The 25,980-nt window shown below is 58.3% G+C and overlaps 3 protein-coding genes across 3 annotated transcripts in view; 2 read left to right on the top strand and 1 right to left on the bottom strand.

Annotated features, from left to right (window-relative positions):
- The window catches only part of LOC137675626 (uncharacterized), a 139,872-nt gene that overhangs the window by 46,763 nt on the left and 67,129 nt on the right, over nt 1–25,980 (top strand). Inside the window, 4 exon segments of the mRNA XM_068421815.1 lie at nt 1,618–1,932; nt 2,336–2,648; nt 3,066–3,400; nt 4,387–4,699. Of these exon segments, the coding sequence (XP_068277916.1) occupies nt 1,618–1,932; nt 2,336–2,648; nt 3,066–3,400; nt 4,387–4,699 (1,276 nt within the window).
- LOC137675628 (zinc finger protein ZFP2-like) lies at nt 11,319–18,474 on the top strand. Its single transcript, XM_068421817.1, has 3 exons — nt 11,319–11,397; nt 13,304–13,516; nt 15,698–18,474. The coding sequence occupies exon 3, from the start codon at nt 15,706–15,708 to the stop codon at nt 17,386–17,388; it is 1,683 nt and encodes a 560-aa protein (XP_068277918.1). The 5' UTR covers nt 11,319–11,397; nt 13,304–13,516; nt 15,698–15,705; the 3' UTR covers nt 17,389–18,474.
- LOC137675616 (CD5 antigen-like) lies at nt 21,516–25,827 on the bottom strand. Its single transcript, XM_068421802.1, has 6 exons — nt 25,515–25,827; nt 24,140–24,487; nt 23,305–23,634; nt 22,569–22,898; nt 21,830–21,946; nt 21,516–21,685 (listed from the first exon to the last, which is right to left on the bottom strand). The coding sequence occupies exons 1-6, from the start codon at nt 25,825–25,827 to the stop codon at nt 21,543–21,545; spliced, it is 1,581 nt and encodes a 526-aa protein (XP_068277903.1). The 3' UTR covers nt 21,516–21,542.

Below are 25,980 nucleotides of genomic sequence, written 5' to 3'. Positions count from 1 at the left end.
CAGTATTTTGCTGTCCTGGATCTCCGCATTCTGCAGAGCTCACAAGACTCAGACTAATATCCTGTATTTCTTCTATTTCAGCTTCCCTTGCCGGAGTCCTGCTGGCAGGTCAGTATTTGTGGTAGAGTGGAGCACAGAATCATAGATTCATAGAATCATTTGGTTGGAAAGGACCTTTAAGATCATCAAGTCCAACTGTTAACCCATCACTGCCAAGTCCACCACTAGACTATGTCCCTCAGCACCACATCTACACGGCTTTTCAATCCCTCCAGGGATGGTGACTCCACCACTTCCCTGGGCAGCCTCTTCCAATGCTTGAGAACCCTTTCAGTCAAGTAATTTTTTCTAATATCCAATCCAAACCTCCCCTGGTGCAACTTGAGGCCATTTCCTCTCATCCTGTCACTTGTTACCTGGGAGAAGAGATTGACCCCCACCTTGCTACACCCTCCTTTCAGGCAGTTGTAGAGAGCGATAAGGTCTCCCCCCAGCCTCCTTTTCTCCAAACTAAACGAGTCAGCACACACAGCTATCATAAATGTCATGCAGAATGAGGCTGGGTCTGATCTGGAGATTTAAATCTGCTGCTCGGGGTCAAGAGACCTTGGTCTGAAACTTGTTTCTGCGGCCAATGATCTTCTCTCTGTAAACCACATTCTCCTGATTAGCCAATGGGGAAGAGCTGACTCTACCTCCTGTAAGCTGTGTGAGGTGCAGCTGGTACCTGCTGGAGATCTCTGGGTGGAAGGAGCAGTACCGATCCAAAACATTCACAAAACAGCTGCTCATTTTAGCAAAGTTAAACCAGAAGTTGGGGCATCCTCAGTGCTGGGGCCTGATGTCCATGAGATGGAGGAATACCTGGTGTCCCCCTGGCTCCATGAGCTAGTGTGGAGTTACTTCAGGGTTTCAGACCCTGCCACTTTTCACTCCCTGAATTTTTCCCACTACAGCACCCCAGATCCGTGCAAAGGGACAACGGTACCCAGAGAGATTTGGTTCTTGATATTAGGGTGGCAAACAGCATTGTGATTGGAGGTTTGGCAACTGGAGCCAGGTTTTGAGAGGGATTGTGTGTCCTGGTGGGTTCAACAGCAGGAACAGGACTAAGTCCTTTCCACTCCTGAGTGCTGGTTGTCTGTAGGTCCACAACAGCACCCAGCAATCACTGCTAACAGCTGAGCAAACCCAACCCTTCCCTTGGCGAATGGATAGAAATGTCTCAATTCTCTCCTCCCTGCTTCCAGTCCTTGTAGTGGCATTTGCTGGGAGACACTGGCCTTAACTATGGGGAAATTTACCCAGAACTTGAATGCTGGGGTAAGTTTTGGGGGGCCTACACCCCTCCCTTTACAGCTGAAAATGAACTTTGTGATTTGTAACTCAAAACAGACTCATGGTCCACAAAGTCCTGCTGATTTTGGACATTCTCAGCTCAAAGCCTGGTTCCCAACCACCAAAGATTTGAGATGTTTGAACACCCTGGGCTTTTCTTCCTCCTGGTTTGGCAATAAAGACAGCCTCTCTGGGGAGGAAGAGCCCTCTTTCTCATTCCTTGCCTTCACCCTGGGGTGTCTGCTCTCTCCAGAAGATGTAGACACAGCCAAACTTGAGGTCCGTCTGGTGGGTGGCCCCAACCGCTGCTCTGGGAGAGTCGAGGTGCTCCACAATGGCGTCTGGGGGACCGTCTGTGATGACCAGTGGGACTTACGGGACGCGAAGGTTGTGTGCCGGCAGTTGGGCTGTGGGACAGCGTTATCAGCCCCTCGGGAGTCTAAATACGGGGAAGGGAAGGACCAAATATGGCTGAGCGATGCGAACTGCAAAGGGACAGAAGCGTCCCTCACCGAATGCAAGGCGAGGCCGTGGGGAGACAACGTCTGCAACCACGTGGAAGATGCCAGCGTGGAGTGCTCAGGTAACCCCCAGGTGTTTTCTACTTCGTGTCACATTGGCCCTTCTGCCAATTTCTGACCCATCCACTTAGGAGGTCTGGGACGCAGAATTACTTTGTTCAGCTCCATCTTCCTACCCCACTTGACCCAGAGAAGTTGCATCACAACTCCTGGACCTGCAAAAACCTGCAGAGCTGGGAGTGGACACAGATAGTCCCCTCCCTCCCCTGACAGCCTCCATCCTGATATTATTTTCCCTTCAACTTTTCTTCTCAAGCAAGAAGCTAGGAAGGGAGCCTTTGACAGGTGTTTGGGGTGAACAGAGAGAGTTTTGGTGCATCATGGGACATTCTGCTTTCTCCAGGTGATCAGGGGCATAGAGACTTGTCCCAAAACTTCTCCCTCGTTTGTTTTTGGCAGGAACAGACATACCTGAGCCAGGGCCAATCCGCCTGGTGGGAGGCCCCAACCGCTGTGCTGGGAGGGTTGAGGTGCTTCATGAAGAACAGTGGGGCAGCGTGTGCCATGACGACTGGGATCTAAAAGACGCCCAAGTCGTGTGCAAGCAACTGGGCTGTGGGGATGCGGTGCTGGCCCCCATTGGAGCCAAGTTTGGACGAGGATCTGACACCATCTGGCTGGATGATGTGAACTGCACAGGGGTGGAAGCTGCTCTTGCTGAGTGCCCCGCGAGGTCGTGGGGGGACCACAATTGTTACCACGGGGAAGATGCCAGTGCGATTTGTTCAGGTGATCCTTCTGTTCTCCTGCTTTTGCCAACCATGCACTAGGATGTCCTCACAGTGCAGGAACAACCTTGGACAAGAAAAAGGGCTTCCTATGGAGCACTCTCCAACTGAGTTGGTGCTAATTGAATAGTCCTGCTGGTGGCCTGGGGTCCTTTCACCATGGAAGGGGGCTTCAGTTTGGGAAGTTCTCTCCTTTCTGCTCACTGGGGTTTCCTGGGGCCATTTTTCTTCAGCTCAGGCTTGAGGTTAAGACTGCCGTTGTGCTTCTTGCTTGGACGGTTGCATGTTGTATGTGGAGGAAGCTATTGAGGAGAGGCTGCTGTGTGCAGGGCAGGGTGGGGATACTTGGGGAGGAAGGGTGGACACACACCAACGCACAGACTGAGCGTACCCTCTCTGGATGTGTCTGCAGACTCAGGGATCACCGCCTCCACTTCAGTCCGTCTGGTGGGTGGCCCCAACCGCTGCTCTGGGAGAGTCGAGGTGCTCCACAATGGCGTCTGGGGGACCGTCTGCGATGACCAGTGGGACTTACGGGAGGCGAAGGTTGTGTGCCGGCAGTTGGGCTGTGGGACGGCGTTATCAGCCCTTCCGGAGTCAAAATACGGGGAAGGGAAGGGCCAGATCTGGCTGACTGACGTGAACTGCACAGGGACAGAAGCGTCCCTCACCGAATGTGAGGCGAAGCCGTGGGGAGTCCACATCTGCAACCACGTGGAAGATGCCAGCGTGGAGTGCTCAGGTAACCCCCCCGCTCCATCCCCCATCCTGCACATGCTGGGCAGTAGGATGGGCAGATCCCACCACACACATGCCCCCTGCATGAATCAGGGCTGGTCCCAAGCCCCAGTGCAGCTCTGTGGATGTCTGCTGGTGGGAACAAGAGAGGGTTGCAGCTAATTAACTCATCCCATTACTGGGTGTAGTGCTTGCCCAATGACCCAGGCAGGACCTGTGGATGGAGCTGACCCAGGGGCAGCATTAAATCCTCTCCTACCTGAGACTGCTCCGATCCCTTGTCCCAGCTCTGGGCTGCAGGGTGATTAGCATCAGCAGACTGCTTGAGGCAGACACCCAGTAGAACCTGCAGCCAACCATGAAGACCAGGAAAGCTTCCTCCTGCCCTTTTCCCACAGCCCCTCTCCCCAGCTTTTCTGTTGTCCTTCCCACCCCAGAGAAGCCCAGCCCTTGCCATATCTCTGGTGTGTTCACAGAATCACAGAATCAACCAGGTTGGAAGAGACCTCTGGGATCGTCGAGTCCAACCATTGCCCTGACACCACCATGGCAACTAGACCATGGCACTAAGTGCCATGTCCAGTCTTTTCTTAAACACCTCCAGAGATGGGGACTCCACCACCTCCCTGGGCAACCCGTTCCAATGTCTGATGACCCTTTCTGAGAAGAAATGCTTCCTAATGTCCAACCTGAACCTCCCCTGGCGAAGCTTGAGGCTGTGTCCTCTTGTCCTATTGCTAGTTGCCCGGGAGAAGAGGCCAGCTCCCACTTCACTACAACCTCCCTTCAGGTAGTTGTAGACTGCAATAAGGTCACCTCTGAGCCTCCTCTTCTCCAGGCTAAACAACCCCAGCTCCCTTAGCCGTTCCTCATAGGTCAGACCCTCCAGAGACACCTGAGCCTCTGCTGAGCAGGCAACATTCCCACAGGTGGTGGGGGGCGTGGGACGCTCCCTTAACATTTATTTTCTGGGCCTTGGTGCAGTGGTGGACATTCCTGAGATGGGGCCGGTCCGGCTTGTGGATGGCCCACACAAGTGTGCTGGGAGAGTCGAGGTGCTCCACGAGAACCGGTGGGGCAGCGTATGTGACGACGACTGGGACATGAAGGACGCCGAGGTGGTGTGCAAGCAGGTGGGCTGCGGGTCACCGCTGTCGGCTCTGGGAGGTGCCCGCTATGGGCGAGGGCCAGACGTCATCTGGCTGGACGATGTCCAATGCAACGGGACGGAAGAGAGCATCTTTGACTGTCAAGCCAGGCCATGGGGTGAACACAACTGCTACCACGGAGAGGACGCTGATGTTGTTTGTGCAGGTAACTCCCCATCACCATGGCCTCCAAAGTGATGTGGGGACAGGGTCAAACACTCCTGGCAGAGCCAGCAGGCCGGACTGCAGGGCACAGAAGGGGAATCACAGGGCAGGAAGGCTCCCCCACAGCTCCGGGTAATGCTGGTGGAGGCAGGGCAATGGAGACAGCAGGGAGCGTGGGGAATATAGAGCATCTGGTTGGGAGGGATGTGGTGGGACCAGCTGGTGGGAGAGGGGTTGATGCCCTCGGGGGGCAAAACCACTGGTGACAGTCTGACTATGGGATGGATCCTGCCGGGGAGATGCTGACAAGGGCCTTTTGTACAGGGCAAGGCTCCTAAAGGGCAGAAAGCGGGGAGGTGGGGCAGTTTCTAGGGCAGGAGGTAATGACGAGCACCCATGGGAGGCAAGGGGAGGACAGCTGGGACAGTGTCTGGGGTGAGATGCCTGCGTATTGGTACATCATCAATGCTCAATAAATGTCTGAGCTGGACTCTCTGAAGCTCTTGGGAGGTGAGTTCCTGACTCCTCATGCCCTGTGTCTTGGCAGAGAAGCTTGGACAGACCCTGAATGGGTGAAGGGAGGAATCCCTGGGGGTCTTTGGGTGGTTTCATTATGGAGGAGCAGGGCTGTAGTGTCTGGGATTTCACCTGGGTGCTGCACAGGGTCATGCTGTCAGGACCACATGCTCCAGTCCTCTGGATCAAGCAGTTCATTGTGCATCAGGTCTTCATGCAGTCCTGTCCTAGCTCCCACAGGTTCCTGTCCAGAGCTCAGCTGTTGGGTTCCCGACAGCCCTAAATCTGTGGGTGTAACCCAACCCACAGACCTTCTCTGGGAGCAGAGTCCTTGTCACTTCTGGCAGGCAATTCTGGTGTCAGACAGTTCCTGGGAGCAGATTTTGCTTTACTTTGTTCCCTTTCTCTGCAGTTAACGAGAAGCTGGAGGAGCCAGAAGCACCGTAAGGGCCAGACTGGCCCCACTGGACCGTGCTCATCTTGCTGCAGGAAGATGGGCCAGCAAGATTCAGCTGAGAAGCCAAAGGACAGGGATGGAGAACCATCAGTGTGCCATAACGGGATCTAGGGTTTGCCAAAACCTTTGGCTCTCATTCTTTGAAGGTTCTACAATTTGGTTATGACCGCACTGATGGCAAACCCAGCTCAACACCTTATTCCCACTGAAAAGCAAACACCACAAAGTATCAATGAAGTTCTCCTAAAACTGAACATCAGGCTGTCTCATAAATCATTTGTGAACCTCTGCTGCCTGAGCACGTACCTGGCAGGGAGTTGTTGGTCCAACATGATGAATATTTATATGATGAATGAAAATGAGGAATAATTATACCAATGGTCTAATCGTTTCTCAGGTCTGCAGAGAAACGTTTGCCTCCATTAACATTCAGAGCAGTCACAAGGGCAGCCGTAAGAGCCTTGGGATGTCAACATGGCACAACGCAAGCTTATCTCTGAGGGTTTGTCTGTTCCTCCTTAGAATATTGACATCAGGCGTCTCCAAGTTAGTTGGCCAACTCAACCTAGTTTGCTGGGAAGGACAGATGACCGGGTCCTCTCTCCCACCGTCCCCCAGACCAGTTCAGCCCATTCCAAAGCAGGTCTAAAGTGGCTTATGTCACCATGCTTTTGGGTGGTGCCCTGGTTCAGTGTGGCTCTGGGGAGGGCAGAAATGAGGTGAAGCTGGTGGTGACCTGACCACAACACAGAGCGTCACACGGGAGAAGTTCAGGTTGGACATTAGGAAGCATTTCTTCTCAGAAAGGGTCATCAGACATTGGAAGGGGCTGCCCAGGGAGGTGGTGGAGTCACCATCTCTGGAGGCGTTTAAGAAAAGCCTGGACATGGCACTTAGTGCCATGGTCTAGTTGCCATGGCGGTGTCAGGGCAATGGTTGGACTCGATGATCCCAGAAGGCTCTTCCAACCTGATTCGTTCTGTGATTCTGTGTCTCACAGGAACAGGAAGTTCAGGTTCACGTTTACATGATTTTTTTTTAAACAGAAGGTGAGAAGAGGCACAGAAATGGTTTAAGACTTGGAGGGAACATCTCAGAGGGCCACGAGGTTCAGTCTGGTTTATTTACGAAAGGGCAAGCTCTGTGAGGACTTCTTTGCAGATCACTTCTGGGGGAATGGTGGTGGCTACCCAAGGCTTGGCCAACAAGAGTCAAATGTTTATATTCTTTATCCCTACCACCAGCAGAAGACAACTTTTATGGATAAGAGGCAATATCAGCAGGAGAGGATGAGCTGGCACAGGAACTGTATGACCTGGTGGGCGGGGAAGGCATGGAACAGGAGATGTTGTAAGGATTCAAGTTGACTTCAAGTGCCCAACAGTGTTCTCCAAATATTCCCTCCACCCCTGAGAGAAGATGCCTGGAGACTTGTCTAGCAGCAGGAATTGTGGCCAGTGAGACCATGTGCAGGCATCTGCAGAGGTACCTAAATTAGACGCAACATCACCCAAAGGCCCTTCTACAGGCAAGGGAGTGGAGGCATCTGAGGTGACTTGGAGGGGACCTGGCTGTCTCACCCCAAATGAGCTGCCCCAGGGGCTGGCACTGGCACAGGGTACCCAGAGAGGTGGTAGATGCCCCATCCTTGGCACATCCACGGTCAGGTTGGACGGGGGTCTGAGGAACCTGGTCTACTTGAAGGTGGCCCTGCTCATGGCAGGGTTGGACCAGATGGCCTTGGAAGGTCCCTTCCCACCCAAACCATTCTAAGACTCTACTTCATCTCCTTTTCCTTCTCAGGATCTGACCCCGTTCCATGGGGCCTCCCCTCCATCTACTCCTCCTCCTCCTCCTCCTCCTTCTCCTCCTCCTCCTCCTCCTCCTCCTCCTCCTCCTCCTCCTCCTCCTCCTCCCTCCTCCTTCCTCCTCCTCCTCCTTCTTCTTCCTCCTCCTGCTCGTCCTCCTCCTCCTTCTTCTTCTTCCTCCTCCTCCTTCTTCTTCCTCCTCCTGCTCTTCCTCCTCCTCCGTCGTCCTCCTCCCTCCTCCTTCCTCCTCCTCCTTCTCCTCCTCCTCCTTCCTCCTCCTCCTCCTCCCTCCTCCTTCCTCCTCCTCCTCCTCCCTCCTCCTTCCTCCTCCTCCTCCCTCCTCCTCCTTCCTCCTTCTTCCTTCTCCTTCCTCCTCCTTCCTCCTCCTCCCTCCTCCTTCCTCCTCCTCCTCCTCCTCTTTCCTCCTCCTCCTCCTCCCTCCCTCCTCCTCCTCCCTCCTCCTCCTTCCTCCTTCTTCCTTCTCCTTCCTCCTCCTTCCTCCTCCTCCTTCCTTCTCCTTCCTCCTCCTCCTCCTCCTCCTCCTCCTCGCTCCTACGAGGGCAGGAGCAGCAGGGGACCAACCTGCTGTGCCCTGACCAGCACCTACAGCCGGTGAGGGGCTTCCCCTCGCTCTCTCTGCACACGCGTGCTCCAGGCGTGTCCCTGCCATGCACACACATCTCCACATGCACACACACACGTGCTCCAGGTGTGTCCCTGCATGGCACATGTGTGTCCCCACATGCACACGTGCTCAAGGCATATCCATGCAATGCACACACGTGTCTCCATAAACACACACATGCTCCAGGAGTGTCCATGCATTGCACATGTGCTCCAGGTGTCCCTGACATGCACACACGTATCCCTACATGCACTCACGCACACGTGCTCCAGGTGTGTCCCTGCATGGCACACGTGTGTCCCCACATGCACACGTGCTCAAGGCATATCCATGCAATGCACACACGTGTCTCCATAAACACACACATGCTCCAGGAGTGTCCATGCATTGCACATGTGCTCCAGGTGTCCCTGACATGCACACACATATCCCTACATGCACACACGCACACGTGCTCCAGGTGTGTCCCTGCATTGCATGTGTGTCCCCACATGCATGCGTGCTCCAGGCACGTCCCTGCACTGCACACACATGTCCCCATACACACACATGTGCTCCAGGTGTGTCCCTGCCATGCACATGTGTATCTGTACTTGCACACATACATGTGCTCCAGGTGTGTCCCTGCCATGCACGTGTCCCCATACACACACGCATGCTCCAGGCACGTCCCTGCATTGCACACACATGTCCCCACATGTACACGTGTGCCTCTGCACACACGCATGCTCCAGGCACGTCCCTGCATTGCACACACATGTCCCCACATGTACACGTGTGCCTCTGCACACACACATATCCAGGCATGTCCCTGCTGGGCACACACGTGTGCCCCTATGCCCACACATGTGCTCTGGGCACATCCCTGCATTGCACACGCGTGTCCCCATGCCCACACGCGTGTCCCCACGCCCACACATGTGCTCTGGGCACGTCCCTGCATTGCACACGCGTGTCCCCACGCCCACCCACATGCTCCAAGCATGTCCCTGCATTGCACACACATGTCCCCACGCCCACACGTGTGTCCCCATGCCCACACACGTGCTCCAGGCACGTCCCTGCACTGCACACACGTCTCCATACACACACACATGCTCCAGGTGTGGCTGTCCATCGCACACGTGCTCCAGGCATGTCCCTGCAGTGCACACACATGTCCCCATACACACACATGTGCTCCAGGTGTGTCCCTGCCATGCACATGTGTATCTGTACATGCACACATACATGTGCTCCAGGTGTGTCCCTGCAATGCACGTGTCCCCATACACACACGCATGCTCTAGGCACGTCCCTGCATTGCACACACGTCCCCACATGTGCACGTGTGCCTCAGCACACACACATACTCCAGGCATGTCCCTGCTGGGCACACACGTGTGCCCCTATGTCCACACATGTGCTCTGGGCATGTCCCTGCATTGCACACGCATGTCCCCATGCCCACACATGTGCTCCAAGCATGTCCCCACGCCCACACACATGTCCCCACGCCCACATACGTGCTCCAAGCATGTCCCTGCATTGTACACACGTCTCCATGCCCACATGTGTGTTCCCACACCCACACATGTCCCCACGCCCACACATGTGCTCTGGGCACGTCCCTGCATTGCACACGCATGTCCCCATGCCCACACGTGTGTCCCCACGCCCACACATGTGCTCTGGGCATGTCCCTGCATTGCACACGCATGTCCCCATGCCCACACACGTGCTCCAAGTGTGTCCCTGCATTGCACACACGTGTCTCCATGCCCATACGTGTGTTCCCACACACACGTGTGTCCCCACACCCACACACATGCTTCAGGCAGGTCCCTCCATTGCACACGTGCGTCCCCCCCCCTCACACGCGTTCCCCCCCACACACACGTGTCCACCACACGCGTGTCCCCACACGCACACACCTGTTCCCCGTGTGTCCCCACACACATGCGTGTCCCCACCCATGCGTGTCCCCATGCCCACACACGTGCTCCAGGCACAACTCTGCATTGCACATGCGTGTCCCCCCACACTCACACACTTGTCCCCCTCAACGTGTCCCCCCACACATGTCTCCCCCCACCGCGTTTCCCCACACGTGTCCTCCCACACGCGTGTCCCCACGCCCACACACGTGTCCCCACGCCCACACACGCGTCCCCCACACACGCGTCCCCACACACGCGTCCCCCCCACGCCTGTCCCCCCCACGCGTCATCACACGCACACGTGTCCCCCCCACCCGTCCCCCCACGCGTGTCCCCCCCACGTGTCCCCCCACGCGTGTCCCCCCCACACGTTCCCCCACACGTGTCCCCCTCCCACATGTCCCCCCACGCGTGTCCCCCCCACGCGTCCCCACATGCAAACGCATCCCCCCCCACATGTCCCCCCACGCGTTTCCCCCCCACGCGTGTCCCCCCCACATGCCCCCCCCACGCGTCCCCACATGCACACGCGTGTCCCCCCACGCGTCCCCACATGCACACGCGTGTCCCCCCCACACGACCCCCCACGTGTGTCCCCCCCCACGTGTCCCCCCACACGTCCCCCAACGCGTGTCCCCCCACGCGGCCCCACATGCACGCGTGTGTCCCCCCCCACATGTCCCCCCACGCGTGTCCCCCCCATGTCTCCCCACGCGTGTCCCCCCCACGCATCCCCACATGCAAATGCGTGTCCCCCCACACATGTCCCCCCACGCGTGTCCCCCCCAAGTGTCCCCCCACGCGTGTCCCCCCCACGCGTCCCCACATGCACACACGTGTCCCCCCACGCATGTCCCCCCCACACACGTCCCCCCACGCGTCCCCCCACGCGTGTCCCCCCACACGTCCCCCACACGCGTCCCCACATGCAAACGCGTGTCCCCCCCACGTGTCCCCCCACGTGTCCCCCCACGCGTGTCCCCCCCACATGTCCCCCCACGCGTGTCCCACCCACGCGCCCCCCACGCGTGTCCCCCCACGCGTGTCCCCCCACGCGTCCCCACATGCACACGCGTGTCCCCCTCACGCCTGTCCCCCCCACACAAGCCTGTCCCCCCCCCGCGTCCCCCCACGCACACGCGTGTCCCCCCCACATGCCCCCCCACGCCCCCGCCACACCCCCCGCGCACGCGCACACGCCCCCTTTGCTCCGCCCCTCCCGCGCATGCACCGCCCAAGGCCGCTCGGCCCCACGCTGCGCGCATGCGCGCTCCGCCCCCAGCCCCGCCCCCGGAAGTGGCGTCGCCGCGCTGCGCGCGAGCGCGGCCGGAAGCGGCGCCGGGGGGAGTCCTTGGGCTGCGGCACCGGCCGGGGGTGAGCGACGGGGGGGGGGCGGCCGGTGGACCCCGGTGGGTCCGAGCCGGGGGGCGGCAGTACCGGGGGAAGGGAGGGGGGAACGGGCCGCGGCTCCCCCCCGCGGGGAGGGGGCGAGGGGGGAGGATCCACCGCGATGCTGGGCCGGGGGTGAGGGGGAGGCCTGGGGCGGGGGGGGGCGTTGGGGAATGGCGGGGGGTAACGGGGAGGGTGTGGCTGGTACTGGGAGGGGACTGGGGAGTGCTGGGGGGCGCTGGTTGTAATGGGGTAGGGGAGGGGATGAGATGGGAGGGGCCTTATTGGTACTGGGGGGACTGGGGCGTACTGGGGGGGTGTGTTTGGAATGGGAGTAGGGAGGGCAGTGAGGTGAGAGGGTCTGGGGGAGACTGGGGCATACTGGGGGCGTCTGATTGGAATGGGAGGGGGGAGGGCAGTGAGGTGTGAGGGTCTGGTTGATACTGGTGGGGACTGGGGCATACTGGGGGCGGCTGATTGGAGTGGGACGGGGGAGGGCAGTGAGGTGAGAGGATCTGGTTGATACTGGTGGGGACTGGGGCATACTGGGGGGGTCTGGTTGGAATGGGAGTGGGGAGGGCAGTGAGGTGAGAGGATCTGGTTGATACTCGTGGGGACTGGGGCATACTGGGGGGGGTCTGGTTGGAATGGGAGTGGGGAGGTCAGTGAGGTGAGAGGGTCTGGTGGAGACTGGGAGGGACTGGGGAATACTGGGGAGTCTGGTTGTAATGGGAGTGGGGGATGAGATGAGACTGTGGTTGATACTGGGAAGACTGGGATGTGCTGGAGGGTCTGGTTGTAATGGGGATGGGGGAGGGCAGTGAGACGAGGGGATCTGGTTGATACTGGGGGGGTCTGGGAAATACTGGGGGGTTTGGTTGTAATGGGAATGGGAGTGGGCAGTGAGATGAGGGGGTCTGGTTGATACTGGGGGGGACTGGGATGTGCTGGGAGGGTCTGGTTGGAATGGTGGGGGGGATGCCATTGAGATAAGAAGGTCTATTTGATATGAGGGGACTGGGAATACTGGGGGGCTGTGGTTTGAATGGGGAGGGGGAAGACAGTGAAATGAGAGGGTCTGGTTGATTGTGGGAGGGACTGGGGCATACTGGGGACATCTGGTTGTAATGGTAGCGGGGAGGTCAGTGAGATGAGATGGTCTGGTTGATACTGGGGAGGGATGGGGCATACTGGGGGCATCTGGTTGTAGTGGTGGTGGGGAGCGCAGTGAGGTGAGAGAATCTGGTTGATACTGGGGGGGACTGGGGAATACTGGGGGGCTCTGGTGGGAATGGTGGGGGGGAGGGCAGTGAGGTGAGAGGGTCTGGTTGATACTGGTGGGGACTGGGGAATACTGGGGGGCTCCGGTTGGAATGGTGGGGGGGATGTCTGTGAGATGAGAGGGTCTGGTTGATACTGGTGAGGACTGGGGCATACTGGGGGGTCTGGTTGTAATGGCTTTCGGGAGGGGGATGTGATGGGAGTGTCTGGGTGATACCAGGGGAGACTGGGACATACTGGGAGAGCTTGTGGTTTTCTGGGGGGATGAGATCAGGATATGCAGGGAGGGTCCTTGTTGAGACAGGGGGAAAACTGGGCCACACTGGGAGTATCTGGGGGGTGGGAAAGAGGGGGGAAAGTGAGGGGCTGGGCTGGAGGGGGGGTCCTGGCCATCCCACGGGCACTGGGGACACTGGGCAGGCTGGGGGCGTTGCTGACCCTACTGGGTGGGGCAAAATCCTGTATTTTTGGCCCAGCAGCTCCTACGCGGCTGCGCTTGGAGCTTTTTCCGCTGCTGCGATTCCTCCCTCGCCGCCTCTTCGCTCCCCCTGGCCCCGTCCTTCCACTGAGTCGATTCTTTTTCCCTTCTCGACGTATTTTCTCACTTTAGAGCCCGTTGGCAGCGATTCCTTCCCGGCTACGCTCGATACCCCCAGCTCTTGCTCCGCGGGTAGGACTGGTTGCCCCGATCAGTCCCGTGACTCTCTCCGAAATGGCAACTCGCCATCACCCCGTCTTCACCAAAGCTGTTTTCACCGGGGTTCGGCTTCCCCGTGGTGCTGCCCGCCCGGGGAATACCTCTCCTGCTGCCTTTTAGGAGCACGTAAGCTTTTTTGGGAGCCTCGTGGTCGCCTGTCTCGGACTGAACCCTCCAAATCTTCTCTGCTTTGGCACGTAGAAGCTTCTCTCCAGCAGACACTTGCTGGTTTTTCCTCCCTAAATACATCGCCTTGCTGCCCTTGTGCTTCTCTTGCTTTACCCCTTTCTGTTCCTCTGGCTCGCGAGGTCTTGGGGGCTCCCCGGGGCTTGGCTGGGTGGACTCTTCGATGGGTTAAAAACTGGCTGGATGGCCGAGCCCAGAGAGTGGTGGGCAACGGGGCAAAGGCCAACTGGCGGCCGGTCACTAGCGGTGTCCCCCAGGGTTCAGTGCTGGGGCCGGTGCTGCTCAATATCTTTATAGATGATCTAGACGTAGGGATTGAGTGCACCCGCAGTAAATGTGCAGATGACACCAAGCTGGGTGGGAGTGGCGATCTGCTGGAGGGTAGGAAGGCCCTACAGAGGGATCTGGACAGGTTGGATCGATGGGCCGAGACCAACGGCGTGAGGTTCAACAAGAACAAGTGCCGGGTCTTACACTTGGGCCACAACAGCCCCCTGCAGCGCTACAGGCTGGGGGAAGAGTAGTTAGAAAGAGCCCTGGGGGTGCTGATGGACAGCCCAGGCTAAACATGAGCCAGCAGCCTGCCCAGGTGGCCAAGAAGGCCAATGGCATCCTGGTCTCTATTAGGAATAGTGTAGCCAGCCGGTCTGGGGAAGCGATCGTCCCTCTGTACTCGGCACTGGTGAGGCCGCACCTTGAATCCTGTGTCCAGTTCTGGGCCCCGCACTTCAAGAGAGATGTTGAGGTGTTGGAGCGAGTGCAGAGGAGGGCGACCAAGCTGGTGAAGGGTCTGGAGGGTCTGACCTCCGAGGAACAGCTGAGGGAGCTGGGGTTGTTTAGGCTGGAGAAGAGGAGGCTCAGAGGTGACCTTATTGCAGTCTACAACTACCTGAAGGGAGGTTGTAGCGCAGTGGGAGTCGGCCTCTTCTCCCGGGCAGCTAGTGATAGGACAAGAGGACACAGCCTCAAGCTTCGCCAGGGGAGGTTCAGGTTGGACATTAGGAAGCATTTCTTCTCAGCAAGGGTCATTAGCCATTGGAAGGGGCTGCCCAGGGAGGCGGTGGAGTCACCATCTCTGGAGGGGTTTAAGAAAAGCCTGGACATGGCACTTAGTGCCCTGGTCTAGTTGCCATGGTGGTGTCAGGGCAATGGTTGGACTCGATGAGCCCAGAGGTCTCTTCCAACCTGGTTGATTCTGGGATTCTGTGAGTCCCTTCTCGGGCACCTTTAGGACAGTTTTATGTCTGGCTTTGTGGCAGCTTCCTCGCTGTGTTGGTGGGAGCACTCTCCTCTGTGCGACACGGTGCTTGGAGGCTCTTCAAGCCTCTGCTGCTCCTGATGTCCCCTCCACTCACTGCCTCTCACCGGGATGTTTCCGGATGTGGAAGGCGAGGCCAAACCACCTGAATTGAGCTGTTTGCGACAAAGAACTTGTTGTAGCTGGTTGCTCTTGCTTTGTGCATCAGGCCCTTGTGGGGTGTGATTTCACACGGGGTTTTGGGAGGCGGATTGTGCTTTAGGCCTTCTTCTCCTCCCTTGGTTAAACTGATCCACGCGCGTTGTGCCCGAGGCAGGGCTGACAGCTCCTTGTCGCAGACGGGGCGTCATGTAGGCACCCGGGGAGACCCAGGCATCCTCCGAGGAGCTTTTCAAACCCCTGCCTGGAAGCTGCTGGCCAGCCAGTACGGCCCTTGACAGCTGGGGACATGGCTGAGGTTGATCCCTCAGCTGTTGCTCTGACCAGGTAACTATGAGCAGGCCCTGCAAGGAAGGGAATCGCTCCCTGCTGTGAATTAGCAGCTGATATTGGGTGCTGGTAACAGGCTCATGGGTAAAAAAAGGCTTTGAAGTGTCAGTCCGGGCTGTTTCTTTGGCACTAGGGCTGCCTGTCACCTTGATGCTCCGAAGGAGAAAGGGATTGGTGACACCTGGTACCGCCTCTCTGTAGGGTCTGTCTCTCTGCCTCCTTGTCTCCCTCCCTTCCTATATATCTGTATCTCTCTCTCTGACCTCCCTCTGCGCTGCCGCTGCCCATGTCCTCATCTTCCCACCTCCTCCCTCCCCGTCTTGCACCAACCTGTTGCTCCTCCTATGCTCTCTCCTTTCTCTTTTTTTTTGCAGGGGCTACCATGGAAGGGCATCCGGGTTCTCCAGCCTGCGAGCCCCCCTTTTCCCAGAAGCTTTCCCCTCTTTCCGAAGGAGATGGGACTGAAGGTGAAGAAGAGCAGGAGGAGGCTCAGGAGGAGGATGCAGCTGGGGCGCAGGCAAGAGAAGAGCTGGGAGAAGGCTCCCCGGGGCAGTTTGGGCAAGTTTCTCCACGCCTCTCGGGACGGTGCTGCCATGGGCAGGGCTTTCTCACCCCTCGGGGTGCAGGCAGGCCCTGGCAGAAGACTGATGAAGATGAGGGGGCTTCCCCATGCCACCAGGCACCTGAGGAGCTGCGACCGTGCCGGCGGAAGCACCGGTTGTACCTGAAGCCTGAGACAAACCGAATCCCTGCATCCCCGGGGCGGGGGGAGAGCACTGAAGAGCCGGGACCCTCTCGGGGAAAGAGACTGCGGTTGATCTGGGGCCGGACAGGTGACTTCAGACAGAGGGAGATGGAGAACGGGTTGGAGGAGGTGCCACGGAGCAGCGAGGAAGAGGAGGAGGAGAGACGGTCTCGGTCCTGCTCCCCTGAACTGCCCCTTTCCGACGATGCGTGTCCCAAGCCGGACTTTGTACAGCTGATCGACGAGCGTGGCATCTACTCCACCGCCAAGCTGGTGCTGGAGAGCGCGGTGGGTGAGCTGGAGGAGGCGGCGGTGGTGGGGCTGCCGGCCCACCCGAAGCGGGGAGTGAGCGGCATCGGCGAGCTGGAGATCCGCGAGGTGATCGTGGACGAGAAGCCCTTCCAGTGCGGCGTCTGCGAGAAGGCCTTCAAGAGGGCCTGGGAGCTCTTCAGCCACGAGGTGGTACACAACGAGGAGCGCCCCTTTCGCTGCGACCTCTGCCAGGCCTCCTTCAAACGCCACTCGGACTTCAAAAGCCACCGGTTGGTTCACACGGAGGAACGGCCCTTCCGCTGCGAGCTCTGCGGCAAGCGCTTCAAGCGCTCCTCCAACCTCCAAGAGCACCGGCGCATCCACAGCGGCGAGCGTCCCTTCCGCTGCCCCCGCTGCTCCAAGAGCTTCAAGACTCCCTACGAGCTGCAGCGCCACGCGCTCACCCACTGCGCCGAGAAGCCCTTCAAGTGCTCCGACTGTGGCAAGGACTTCCCCACCTCCAACGCCCTCCTCCTCCACCAGCGCCAGCACTGCGACGACAAACCCCACGTCTGCGGGGTCTGCGGGAAGAAATTCACCTACGGGCACAGCCTCAAGGTGCACGAGCGGGTGCACACGGGCGACCGTCCCTTCATCTGCCCGCTCTGCGGCAAGGGCTTCAAGCAATCCAACGCCCTCTCCTCCCACGAGCGGGTGCACACCGGCGAGCGCCCCTTCGTCTGCAAAACCTGCGGCAAAGCCTTCAAGCAGTCGTCCTACCTGGTGATCCACGAGCGGGCGCACACGGGGGAACGTCCCTACAAGTGCGAGGCGTGCGGGAAGGCCTTCGCCCGGCCCTCCTTGCTCCTCCAGCACCACCGCGTGCACAGCCAGGAGCGACCCTATAAATGCAGCTTCTGCCACAAGTTCTTCAAGGACCTGGCCTACCTGGCCGTGCACGAGAAGGTGCACACGGGCGAGACCCCCTACAAGTGCAGCGTCTGCGACAAGGGCTTCGCTCACCCCTCCAACCTGCTGCAGCACCAGCGCGTGCACCGCGACGGCTGAGCCCCGGCGCGCCGAGCACGCCTTTCCCAGGCCGTGGCGGCCACAAATGTGCTGCCAACGTGCTGCTACTGACCACAGACGAGCCCCGGGCTGGGGGATCCCGTACAAGCACTTGAGGACCAGCGTGGACCCCCAAAAAGCTGCGGTGCTTTTCCTGAGCCCCAGCCCTTCGCCGAACCTGGACCCGTGCCATGTTCTCCTCCTCCTCCCTCCGTGGGGGGTGATCCCAGCGGGACCCTCTCCAAGCCTGTGGGCCAGGGTGGCTGCAAGCTCCTGGCAGGCGTGCTGTGGCTTGTGGCGTGCCGTGGCTCGTGGCATGCTGCCAGTGGGCAGACAGAAGCCCTCTTCTTTGCCCTCATGTGGGGAGGTGGGCTGAGCCCCCCCTGTGCAACCCCAAGATCCCCCTCCCCAGTCATCCCAGTGAGCGTGGCTCAGCCTGGGCTGGGGGCTCCCAAGGAGCTGGGGCACGTTGCCTGCAGGAGGGGACAGACCTGCCTGTTTTTTGGGAGGGAGATAGAACGACGGTACGGGCAGCGGAAGGGATTAGGGGAAGAGCCAGCACCTCCCTTTCCCCCTGAAGCCTTTTGGGGTTCAAGTGTCCCGTCCATATCTCATGCTGCTGCTAATGACATGGTTAATTGCCCCCCCTTTTTTTCTGCCCCACGGAGCAGAAGAAGGGGGACACACACTGCTGCCGTCCACTTTGGGAACCTCAGCAAACAATGCCCGGTGCTGTAAGTCCTTCTCCAACCGCTCCTGGGACTTTTCCAGGCAGGAGCCTGGATGGGGTATGGGCAAGTGAGACACAACTAGCCCTCTGTATCCTCCTCCTCCTCCTCCTTTCGCACTTCCCAGAGCTACCCCTGTGCTGCCGTCGGAGCCTGGATTTGCCCCCCCCTTGTCTGATGGCTGCTGGGTGGAGAGCGGCACATGGACCTTGTGCTGTCCCTCAGACTTCTGGAGATCCTGGGTCTCACCCTGTCCCCACTTCTCGTACGATCCCTATAGCTCTGGGAACGGCGGGGGTGGGATGTGCGCGCTCCTTGGCGCTCTGCACACTAATTACAGGATCGTTATTTAACGATGGCTCTGCCTCATCGCCTCCTTCAGCTCGCGTCTGCGTCCGGCTGGGTCTTGACGTGGGTTTTTGGTGCTGGTACAGTCCTCCTTCCCACCCAGTACCTTCTCCTAGCATCCTTCAGACATGGGTGGGAGGTCACCTAGCACGCGTTGCCAGCAGACGCAGTAAGGAGTGGATCTCACTTGGCCCAGCCAAGCCTGTGCCTTGCAGATGTGTGCAAGATGGGCCAGCAAGCTGTAGAAGAAGAAGGCCTCTTCTCCCAGGCAACTAGCGATAGGACAAGAGGACACAGCCTCAAGCTTTGCTAGGGGAGGTTCAGGTTGGACATTAGGAAGCATTTCTTCTCAGCAAGGGTCATTAGACATTGGAAGGGGCTGCCCAGGGAGGTGGTGGAGTCACCATCTCTGGAGGGGTTTAAGAAAAGACTGGACATGGCACTTAGTGCCATGGTCTAGTTGCCATGGTGGTGTCAGGGCAATGGTTGGACTCGATGATCCCAGAGGTCTCGTCCAACCTGATTGATTCTGTGATTTGGGATTTGGGCTGGTGGATTCCCCTGTGAGGAGGGTTGTGGGCCTCCTGGTCATGCTGGCCTCCTCCCCTGTCCCACAGCTTCCCAGCTTCCTCCCATTTCAACCCTTGAGACAGCACTGGGGCAGCTCTGGCCTCTTCCAAATGCTGTTCCCGGCTGTGGGGTGTGAGGTTGTGATTTGGCTTCAGGGTTGAGAGTGTCCCTGAACATCCTTTGTAGCCTAGCTGGTGGTGGACACATCTCAACAGGTTCCCATCCTGGGATCCTGTGTCCAGGTGTTTCTGGAGAAGGGGGGTTGCACCTGCAGCCCTGGGAACAGACTGCCAGTGGTGGTGGTGGTTCTTCACCCTTTAAGGCTTGGTGAGGTGCTGAAGGTGGTGTATTGACCGTGAAGCACCTACATGATGTGTGTTGTAGCGGTGGGGGCCCCTTCACCCCAATCCCAGAGCAGAGGCAGGTCCACTTAGGCCATATCCCACCCAAACTCACCCTCTCCTTTAACTCATGGTCCTGAGCAGAGGGGGGGATTGTTGTAAAAGAAGAAAAACTTGAAGACGTGGGATTTGTAGGACACCTGATGATGCTGGTGGCAGGAGGTGGCTGCCTACATAGTGTCATTTACATCACTCCAGGTCCCTTCCATGTCACATTTTTGCCTCTGTGGCTGTCTCACACACCTGAAGGCACCTCCAATGATGCAGGTTGCCTGTGTAGGAGCAGCCCAATCAAGCGCTCCAAAGGGTTGATGGAGATCTGGGGTTGCATTCAACTGTTGAGGCCATCAGAGATGATCTGGGGTACCCAGCTGGCCTTCAGCTCCTCTTCCAGGAGAGCTTGCATCTCTTAGAGTCCCTATGTCCTATATGCCAGCCCCCCTAAGAGTGTCTGGGGTGACTGAGGGCATCTCAGGTGGCTCTAGGTAGGTGTGCTCTCGTGGTTGGACAAGCCCCAACCTTTGACGGGTATCCTCCCCCGTGGGATCTCTACCCTTTAGCATCCTGGAGGCCAAAGGCAGGTTTACCTTCCTGATCTGCATTTCAGATGCAGGGAGAGGACCATCTCTGGTGGTTCAAGCCCCAGGGTGGCTGCTCCCAGAGACGCCTGTCTTGGAATTAAAGCTTTTCTCATGTGCTGGGATCATGTGTTCCGTGGTCACCAAGCGATGGTGGTCACCAAGCAATGGATAAGGTCACCAAGTGATGACCTTATGGCCAACACCAGCTTGGTAGTTGGCAAGGAAAGGGATGGCCTCACTGCTGGAGGAAATTATTTCAGGTTTTGTGCTGCTTGGATGTCCTGCAGACTCCCTGCTCCCCTCTCATGCTGGCATTGCCTAGCTTTTCCAGTCCATCTTGAGATGTTTCCTCCAGCACCTGGTGAGCTCCTGGAGCTTCCTGGGCAGGATCTAGGGGACAGTTGTGAGGTGAGGAGCATGGGGCTTGGAGGGCATGGAAGGCTTTTAGTTTTATTTCTGAATGTGATGCACCCCAAGCAACCCTGACTCTGATTTTGCTCCTAATTTTGGGACCTTCCTCTCCAGCCCTTCTGAAGCATCACAGGAAAAAGGAGAAATGGGGAGAAACCTTCGGTTCTGTGCCTTTCCCTGTTTTGGGATGTCCTTCATCTGTGGGGAAGGTGGAGAGAGGACCGGGCACAATGTACCCGTGTTTCCTTCTGGCAAGGAAGGCATCAGTTGCCTTGGCAGATGCTGTCTCCTGCTGTTGGGACCTCTGCTCATTGGGTCTCCTGGCCTCCTTCCCATCAACCCGGGTGCTTTGGGGGCACAGCCCTCAGTTTGCAAGCCTGATGGACTGCGGGGTGAGGCTGAGAGCGTGGTCCCTCTGTCCTGGGATGCTTTTAGGTATGGGGTGCCAGCGGAGAACCATGATCTACCAGGCAACAGCACGTCTTGTGCCCCCATGAACCTCAGCAGAGAGGATTCCCATAGTTGGGTCCCCAAGGGATGGTCACAGATTGGGGGCACGAAGCAAGGAAAATGGGGCTCTGTGGCCACCCCAAAATGCATGCAGGGAGGATGGCTGAGTATTCGGGGTGGGGGTGTAAAGCACTTTGCAGCTCTGGCACCTGGGATGGTCAAGAAATGGTGGGACTTGCCTCCATCCAAGGTCTGGGGGAAGCTGTGGCAGAGGAGCACAAGAGCAGCTCGTGTCCCACCCCGCCCAGCACTCACGCCTGTCACACCTAGAGGGTTGGGGACCCTCTTTTAATTCATTTGCACCCCTCCTTCTGCTTCTCTGCTCCTTTAGCTCAGCCTTGCACCGGCCGCCTGGTTCATGGGGCTCCTCCTGAGCCATGGGGACTGCCCAGAGGGTGCCAAGGTGGGTTAAATAAATGTCACCAGACTGGGAGAACCCCCTTGGCCAGTTATTTTCGGGCTCCTGATATGTCATTGGTACGGGCTGCTGTTGAAGTGTCCTGTGCGTCAGCTTTGCAGTCTCTGGGAAAGCAGATTAGGGAAAAGGGGGGACAGCAGGAACCTCGTGTGACCCCCCGGAGCATGAACTTGAGGTGGGGCTGGCGTCATGGGGCAGCATCTTCCTTCATGAGCTGCGTCGTCTCGGTGTCGGCATCCTCAGGGGCTTCTGCCTTGGTGGGGAGGTAGATGGCCCCCGCGGGCTGGAAGGACATCGCTGAAATGCTCTGGTCCACAAGGCGCTGGTGGGCTGTGAGGTGGAGGGGACACCGGGTTGTCACCGGGCTCTGGCAGCCGCTGAGCTGATCCCTGTCTCCGCGTCCCCCTGGGTTTTGGGGTGGCCGGAGAAAGGACTGTGAATTGGGCAGGGGGGACGCAGGGATAGGGCTGTCACCTCCAGCCTGGGCTGCTGCCATGCACCTCCTCTTCAGGTTGAGCCACAGCAGGACCCCGCTCAGCAGCATCACCAGCGTCAGCAGCGCGATCAGCACCGAGCAGGACAGTGAAGAGCCTGGGATTGCGGGGGGGACAATGGACTCGGGATCCCATTTCCAGCCAAGACCAGTAACAGCGTGCAAGAAAACCTAACACCCAACCTCGCCTGACCCGCCCCAGCAGCTCAGCTTGGGGTGGAGATGGGCTTTCCTTAATTAGACTTCACATTAAGACCCATTTCCCTGGATGGATGATGGGGTGGGGGGGTTGGAGTGACCTTCCACGTTCCTGCTGCTCTTACAACCTCCATCAGCTCTCTGGTGTGTTGTTCCTCTTCAGATGTGGGGTGCTACATCTCACATAGGCCTATTTCTGACCCTCCTCCAATCCTTCAAAGTTGTCCCAACTCTACCACAACCTATCTGAGAAACGAGGGCTGGTCCTGGAGGGAGCCCAGAGGGTTTGGGGGAGGGATAAGGAAATTTGGGCTCCAAGGAGAAATTGGAGGGATGAGTGTGTTTTGGGATCAGGAAATCATCTCTGATGCTCCCAAGGGTGATGGAAAACGAGGTGCATCCCCCAGGAAAGGCCCTCAAGAGCTTGCCGGGATGAGCGTGTACCACCTTTCCCCTTTCTTCTCGCCTTGGGACCTTTTCCCCCCACCCGTCGCAGACACCATGGAGGGTCCCGGCGCTCACCCTTTGGCTTTGTGCACACCACGCCGGCTGCCGAACCGTGCCTGCATGGCCCCAGCTCCGTCTCTCTCTGCTGACATTCCAGGAGCAGCGACTCGGTCCCTTGGCAGCTCAGCCACTCCAGCAAGGCATGGCCGTTCCCCCGGCTGAGGTGGGCTCTGACTGGTGCTGACTGGGCTGGCCCACAGCCCAGCTGCCTGCAGACCACCTCAGCTTCCAGCAAACTCCAGCCGCTGCTGCACACCCCATACCAGGTAGCGTTGTAGAGCACCTCCACCCGCCCCGCGCAGGGACCGGAACCGTCCTGCACCCGCACCTGCAAGGGGTTTGTGCCTGCAAGAGGGAAGAAAAGGGGTGAGACGGCCCCTCTGACCTCGCTGGCAGACAGAGAGGGGCGTGCAAGGTGCACACACGTGCAAGGATGGGCATGCATGCCGTGTGCCACCTGTACCTGCTGCACCTTTCCCCCCACCAGCTCCCTTGCAAGGTCATTCCCATCACTCATGTCCCACCAGCACTGCCCACTTCCCAGTCCTGGAGAAAACCCTTTTTTTGGGGCATCTGAGCCCCAAAAGGTCTGGAGTTGCCTTCTCTGGAGACTTTCAAGACCTGTCTGGATGCATTCCTGTGTAACCTGCCCTAGATTGGTCCTGCTCTGGCAGGGGGGTTGGACTCGATGCTCTCCAGAAGTCCCTTCCAACCCCTAACATTCTATGACTCTATGAGCGTTCCCCCTCACCTGAGCACACGACTCCTGCGTCTTCCTCATGGTTGCAGTTATGGAGTCCCCAGCTGCTGAGGCTGCACTGGGACAAGGCCATCTCTGTGCCAGTGCACTCCACGTCATCCAGCCAGATTGAGTCCGACCCTTGCCCGAAGTGAGATTGGCCAGGGGCCGCCACGGCTGTCCCGCAGCCCAGCTGCCGGCAGATCACCTTGGCGTCGTTCAAATCCCAGCTGTCATCACAGATGGTCCCCCACTGCTGTTTATGAAGCACCTCCACTCTCCCGGCGCAGTGGTTCGGGCCATTGGCCAAGCGGATCTGCATCTCCTCCGTGATGTTGGCATCTACCAGGAGAAAGCTAGCTAGGAAAGGAGAACAGGGCACCAATCACCTTGCCAAAAAAAAAAAAAAATCCCCAAACCAGAAGCCAGAGTGCAAATACAGAGTTGTTACGGTCCCTCTCAGCAAGGCATGCAACCCCCTGCAACCCTTCCAGAAGAGTGTCACTGTAGGGATAGGCTTCAGTTGCATCTTCATACCCTCAAATGGTGGTGCCTCCTCCATGCAAGCATGTGGACCAGGCAATGGAGTCCAGGCTGGGGATTTGGGGTTGGGTGGGCCCCCCAAGGCAGGGCTTAGTGCCACGGGGAGGGGGGTGTGAGGTTTCAAGGAGATGTTGGTTATGAATGGGGTGGGAACCTGTTGCTGGGCTGGGGATGAGCCTGGCCAAAAAGAGGCTACGAGCCTTTCCCAGTGCCCTCTCCCCAAAAAAACGTGCCTTTCCAGGGCTAGCGTTACCCCAGCAGCAGCCAGATGGGGGGGTGTGTGTCCTTCCCCCCACCCAGATGCCCTGTATCGCAGGATGGGATGTACCTGAGCACACTACACTGGCGTCTTCTCCGTGGTGGCAGTTACTCCGTCCCCAGGAACTAGCTCTGCACAGGGTGAGGATCTCCTCGTTCCCGGTGCAGGCTACGTCATCCAGCCAGATACGTCCCGACCCCTCCCCGAAGTGAGCCCGGCCAGGGGCTGCCATGGCTGTGCCGCAGCCCAGCTGCCTGCACACCACCGCCGCGTCATTCAGGTCCCAGCCATCATCGCAGACCGTCCCCCACTGCCCGGCGTTGAACACCTCCACTCTCCCGCTGCAGCGGTTTGGTCCTTCAGCCAAGCGGACCACCTCTGTCCTGACCAGATCTACAGGTGGAGAAGCAGGTGATGCAACGTTGAAGACAAGAAGATCACGTGTCCCGGGGGTGCAAACCTAGGCCAGATGCTCGGCCATGGCAGGATGAGAGGACAGATCCTGGCCTGAGCCCTGCCTGCAGAGACGTGCAGGCAGACACGGCCGTTGGGGATTCATAAGCACCACCAGGCACCTACGTTTGGCCTCTCAACTCAGTCCCTGGTGGGGAAGGGGAGAAATAAATCCCCTTTCTCAGAACCTTTCTGAGACCCAGAGAAGTCTTGGTGCAGCCTGCATCCCAAACCAGGTGTCAGCGTCCTTTTCATAGAATCACAGAATGGTTTGGGTTGGAAGGGACCTTAAAGATCATCCAGTTCCAACCCCCTGCCATGGGCAGGGACACCTTCCACCAGACCAGGTTGCTCAAAGCCCCATCCAACCTGGCCTTGAAAACTGCCAGGGAGGGGGCAGCCACAGCGTCTCTGGGCAACCTGGGCCAGGGTCTCACCACCCTCACAGCAAAGAATTTCTTCCTAATATCTAACCTAGATCTCCCCTCTTTCAGTTTAAAACTGTTCCCCCTCATCATATCATTCCATGCCCTTGTAAAAAGCCCCTCTCCCACTTTCCTGTAGCCCCTTGAGATACTGGGAGGCTGCTAGAAGGTTTCCCTGGAGCCTTCTCCAGGCTGAACAACCCCAACTCTCAGCCTGTCTCCATAGCAGACGTGCTCCACCCTCTGATCATCTTCGTGGCCTCCTCTGGACTCACTCCAACAGATCCATGTCCTTCTGATGTTGGGGACCCCTTTTCCACCCCTTCCCTGCCTAGCTGCGCAAAGGGCGGTTGGATCAGAGCAGCTACTGGGATGTGGGGATGGGGCCAACACCACCTGCCAGGAGGATGAGCCCCTGTGCCCTACAAATCTTCCTGCAGCCAATGGTCCTGGGGTCAGGTTGGAAAGGAAAAAGCTTTTTTTTGGGGGGAGGAGAGGGGCTCCAAACTGTGCTTTTAGGACCCCGCAGGAATGAGCATCACCTGAGCAGACCACACCAGCATCCTCGTCATGGCTGCAGCTGTTAATTCCCCAGGGCCTGGCCCGACACTCCATGAGGGTGTTCTCCGACCCGGTACAGGCGACCCTGTCCAGCCAGATGGGATCCTGCCCCCTCCCGAAGGAAGCCGCTGCTGGGACCGCGGTGGCCACCCCGCAGCCCAGCTGCCGACAGACCACCATCGCATCTCTCAGGTCCCAGCCGTCATCGCAGACCGTCCCCCATTGGTGGTTGTTAAAGACCTCCACCCTGCCAGCGCAGCGATGTGGGCCATCCACGAGCCGGACTGTCGACATGTTGGTTGTGCCAACACCTGGAAGCACCACAGGAATGTCATGATGGGTTGGGGGCACACATGATGCCAGTGGAAATGCCCAGGGCTGTGGTGAAAGGACCCCCCCACCCCAGGAAGGCCATGACCATCCCACTGCAGCATCACCCTGGAGGCA

Source organism: Nyctibius grandis, chromosome 36, assembly GCF_013368605.1.
Source record: "Nyctibius grandis isolate bNycGra1 chromosome 36, bNycGra1.pri, whole genome shotgun sequence".
Taxonomy (NCBI): domain Eukaryota; kingdom Metazoa; phylum Chordata; class Aves; order Nyctibiiformes; family Nyctibiidae; genus Nyctibius; species Nyctibius grandis.
This window is presented reverse-complemented; position numbering and strand designations above follow the sequence as displayed.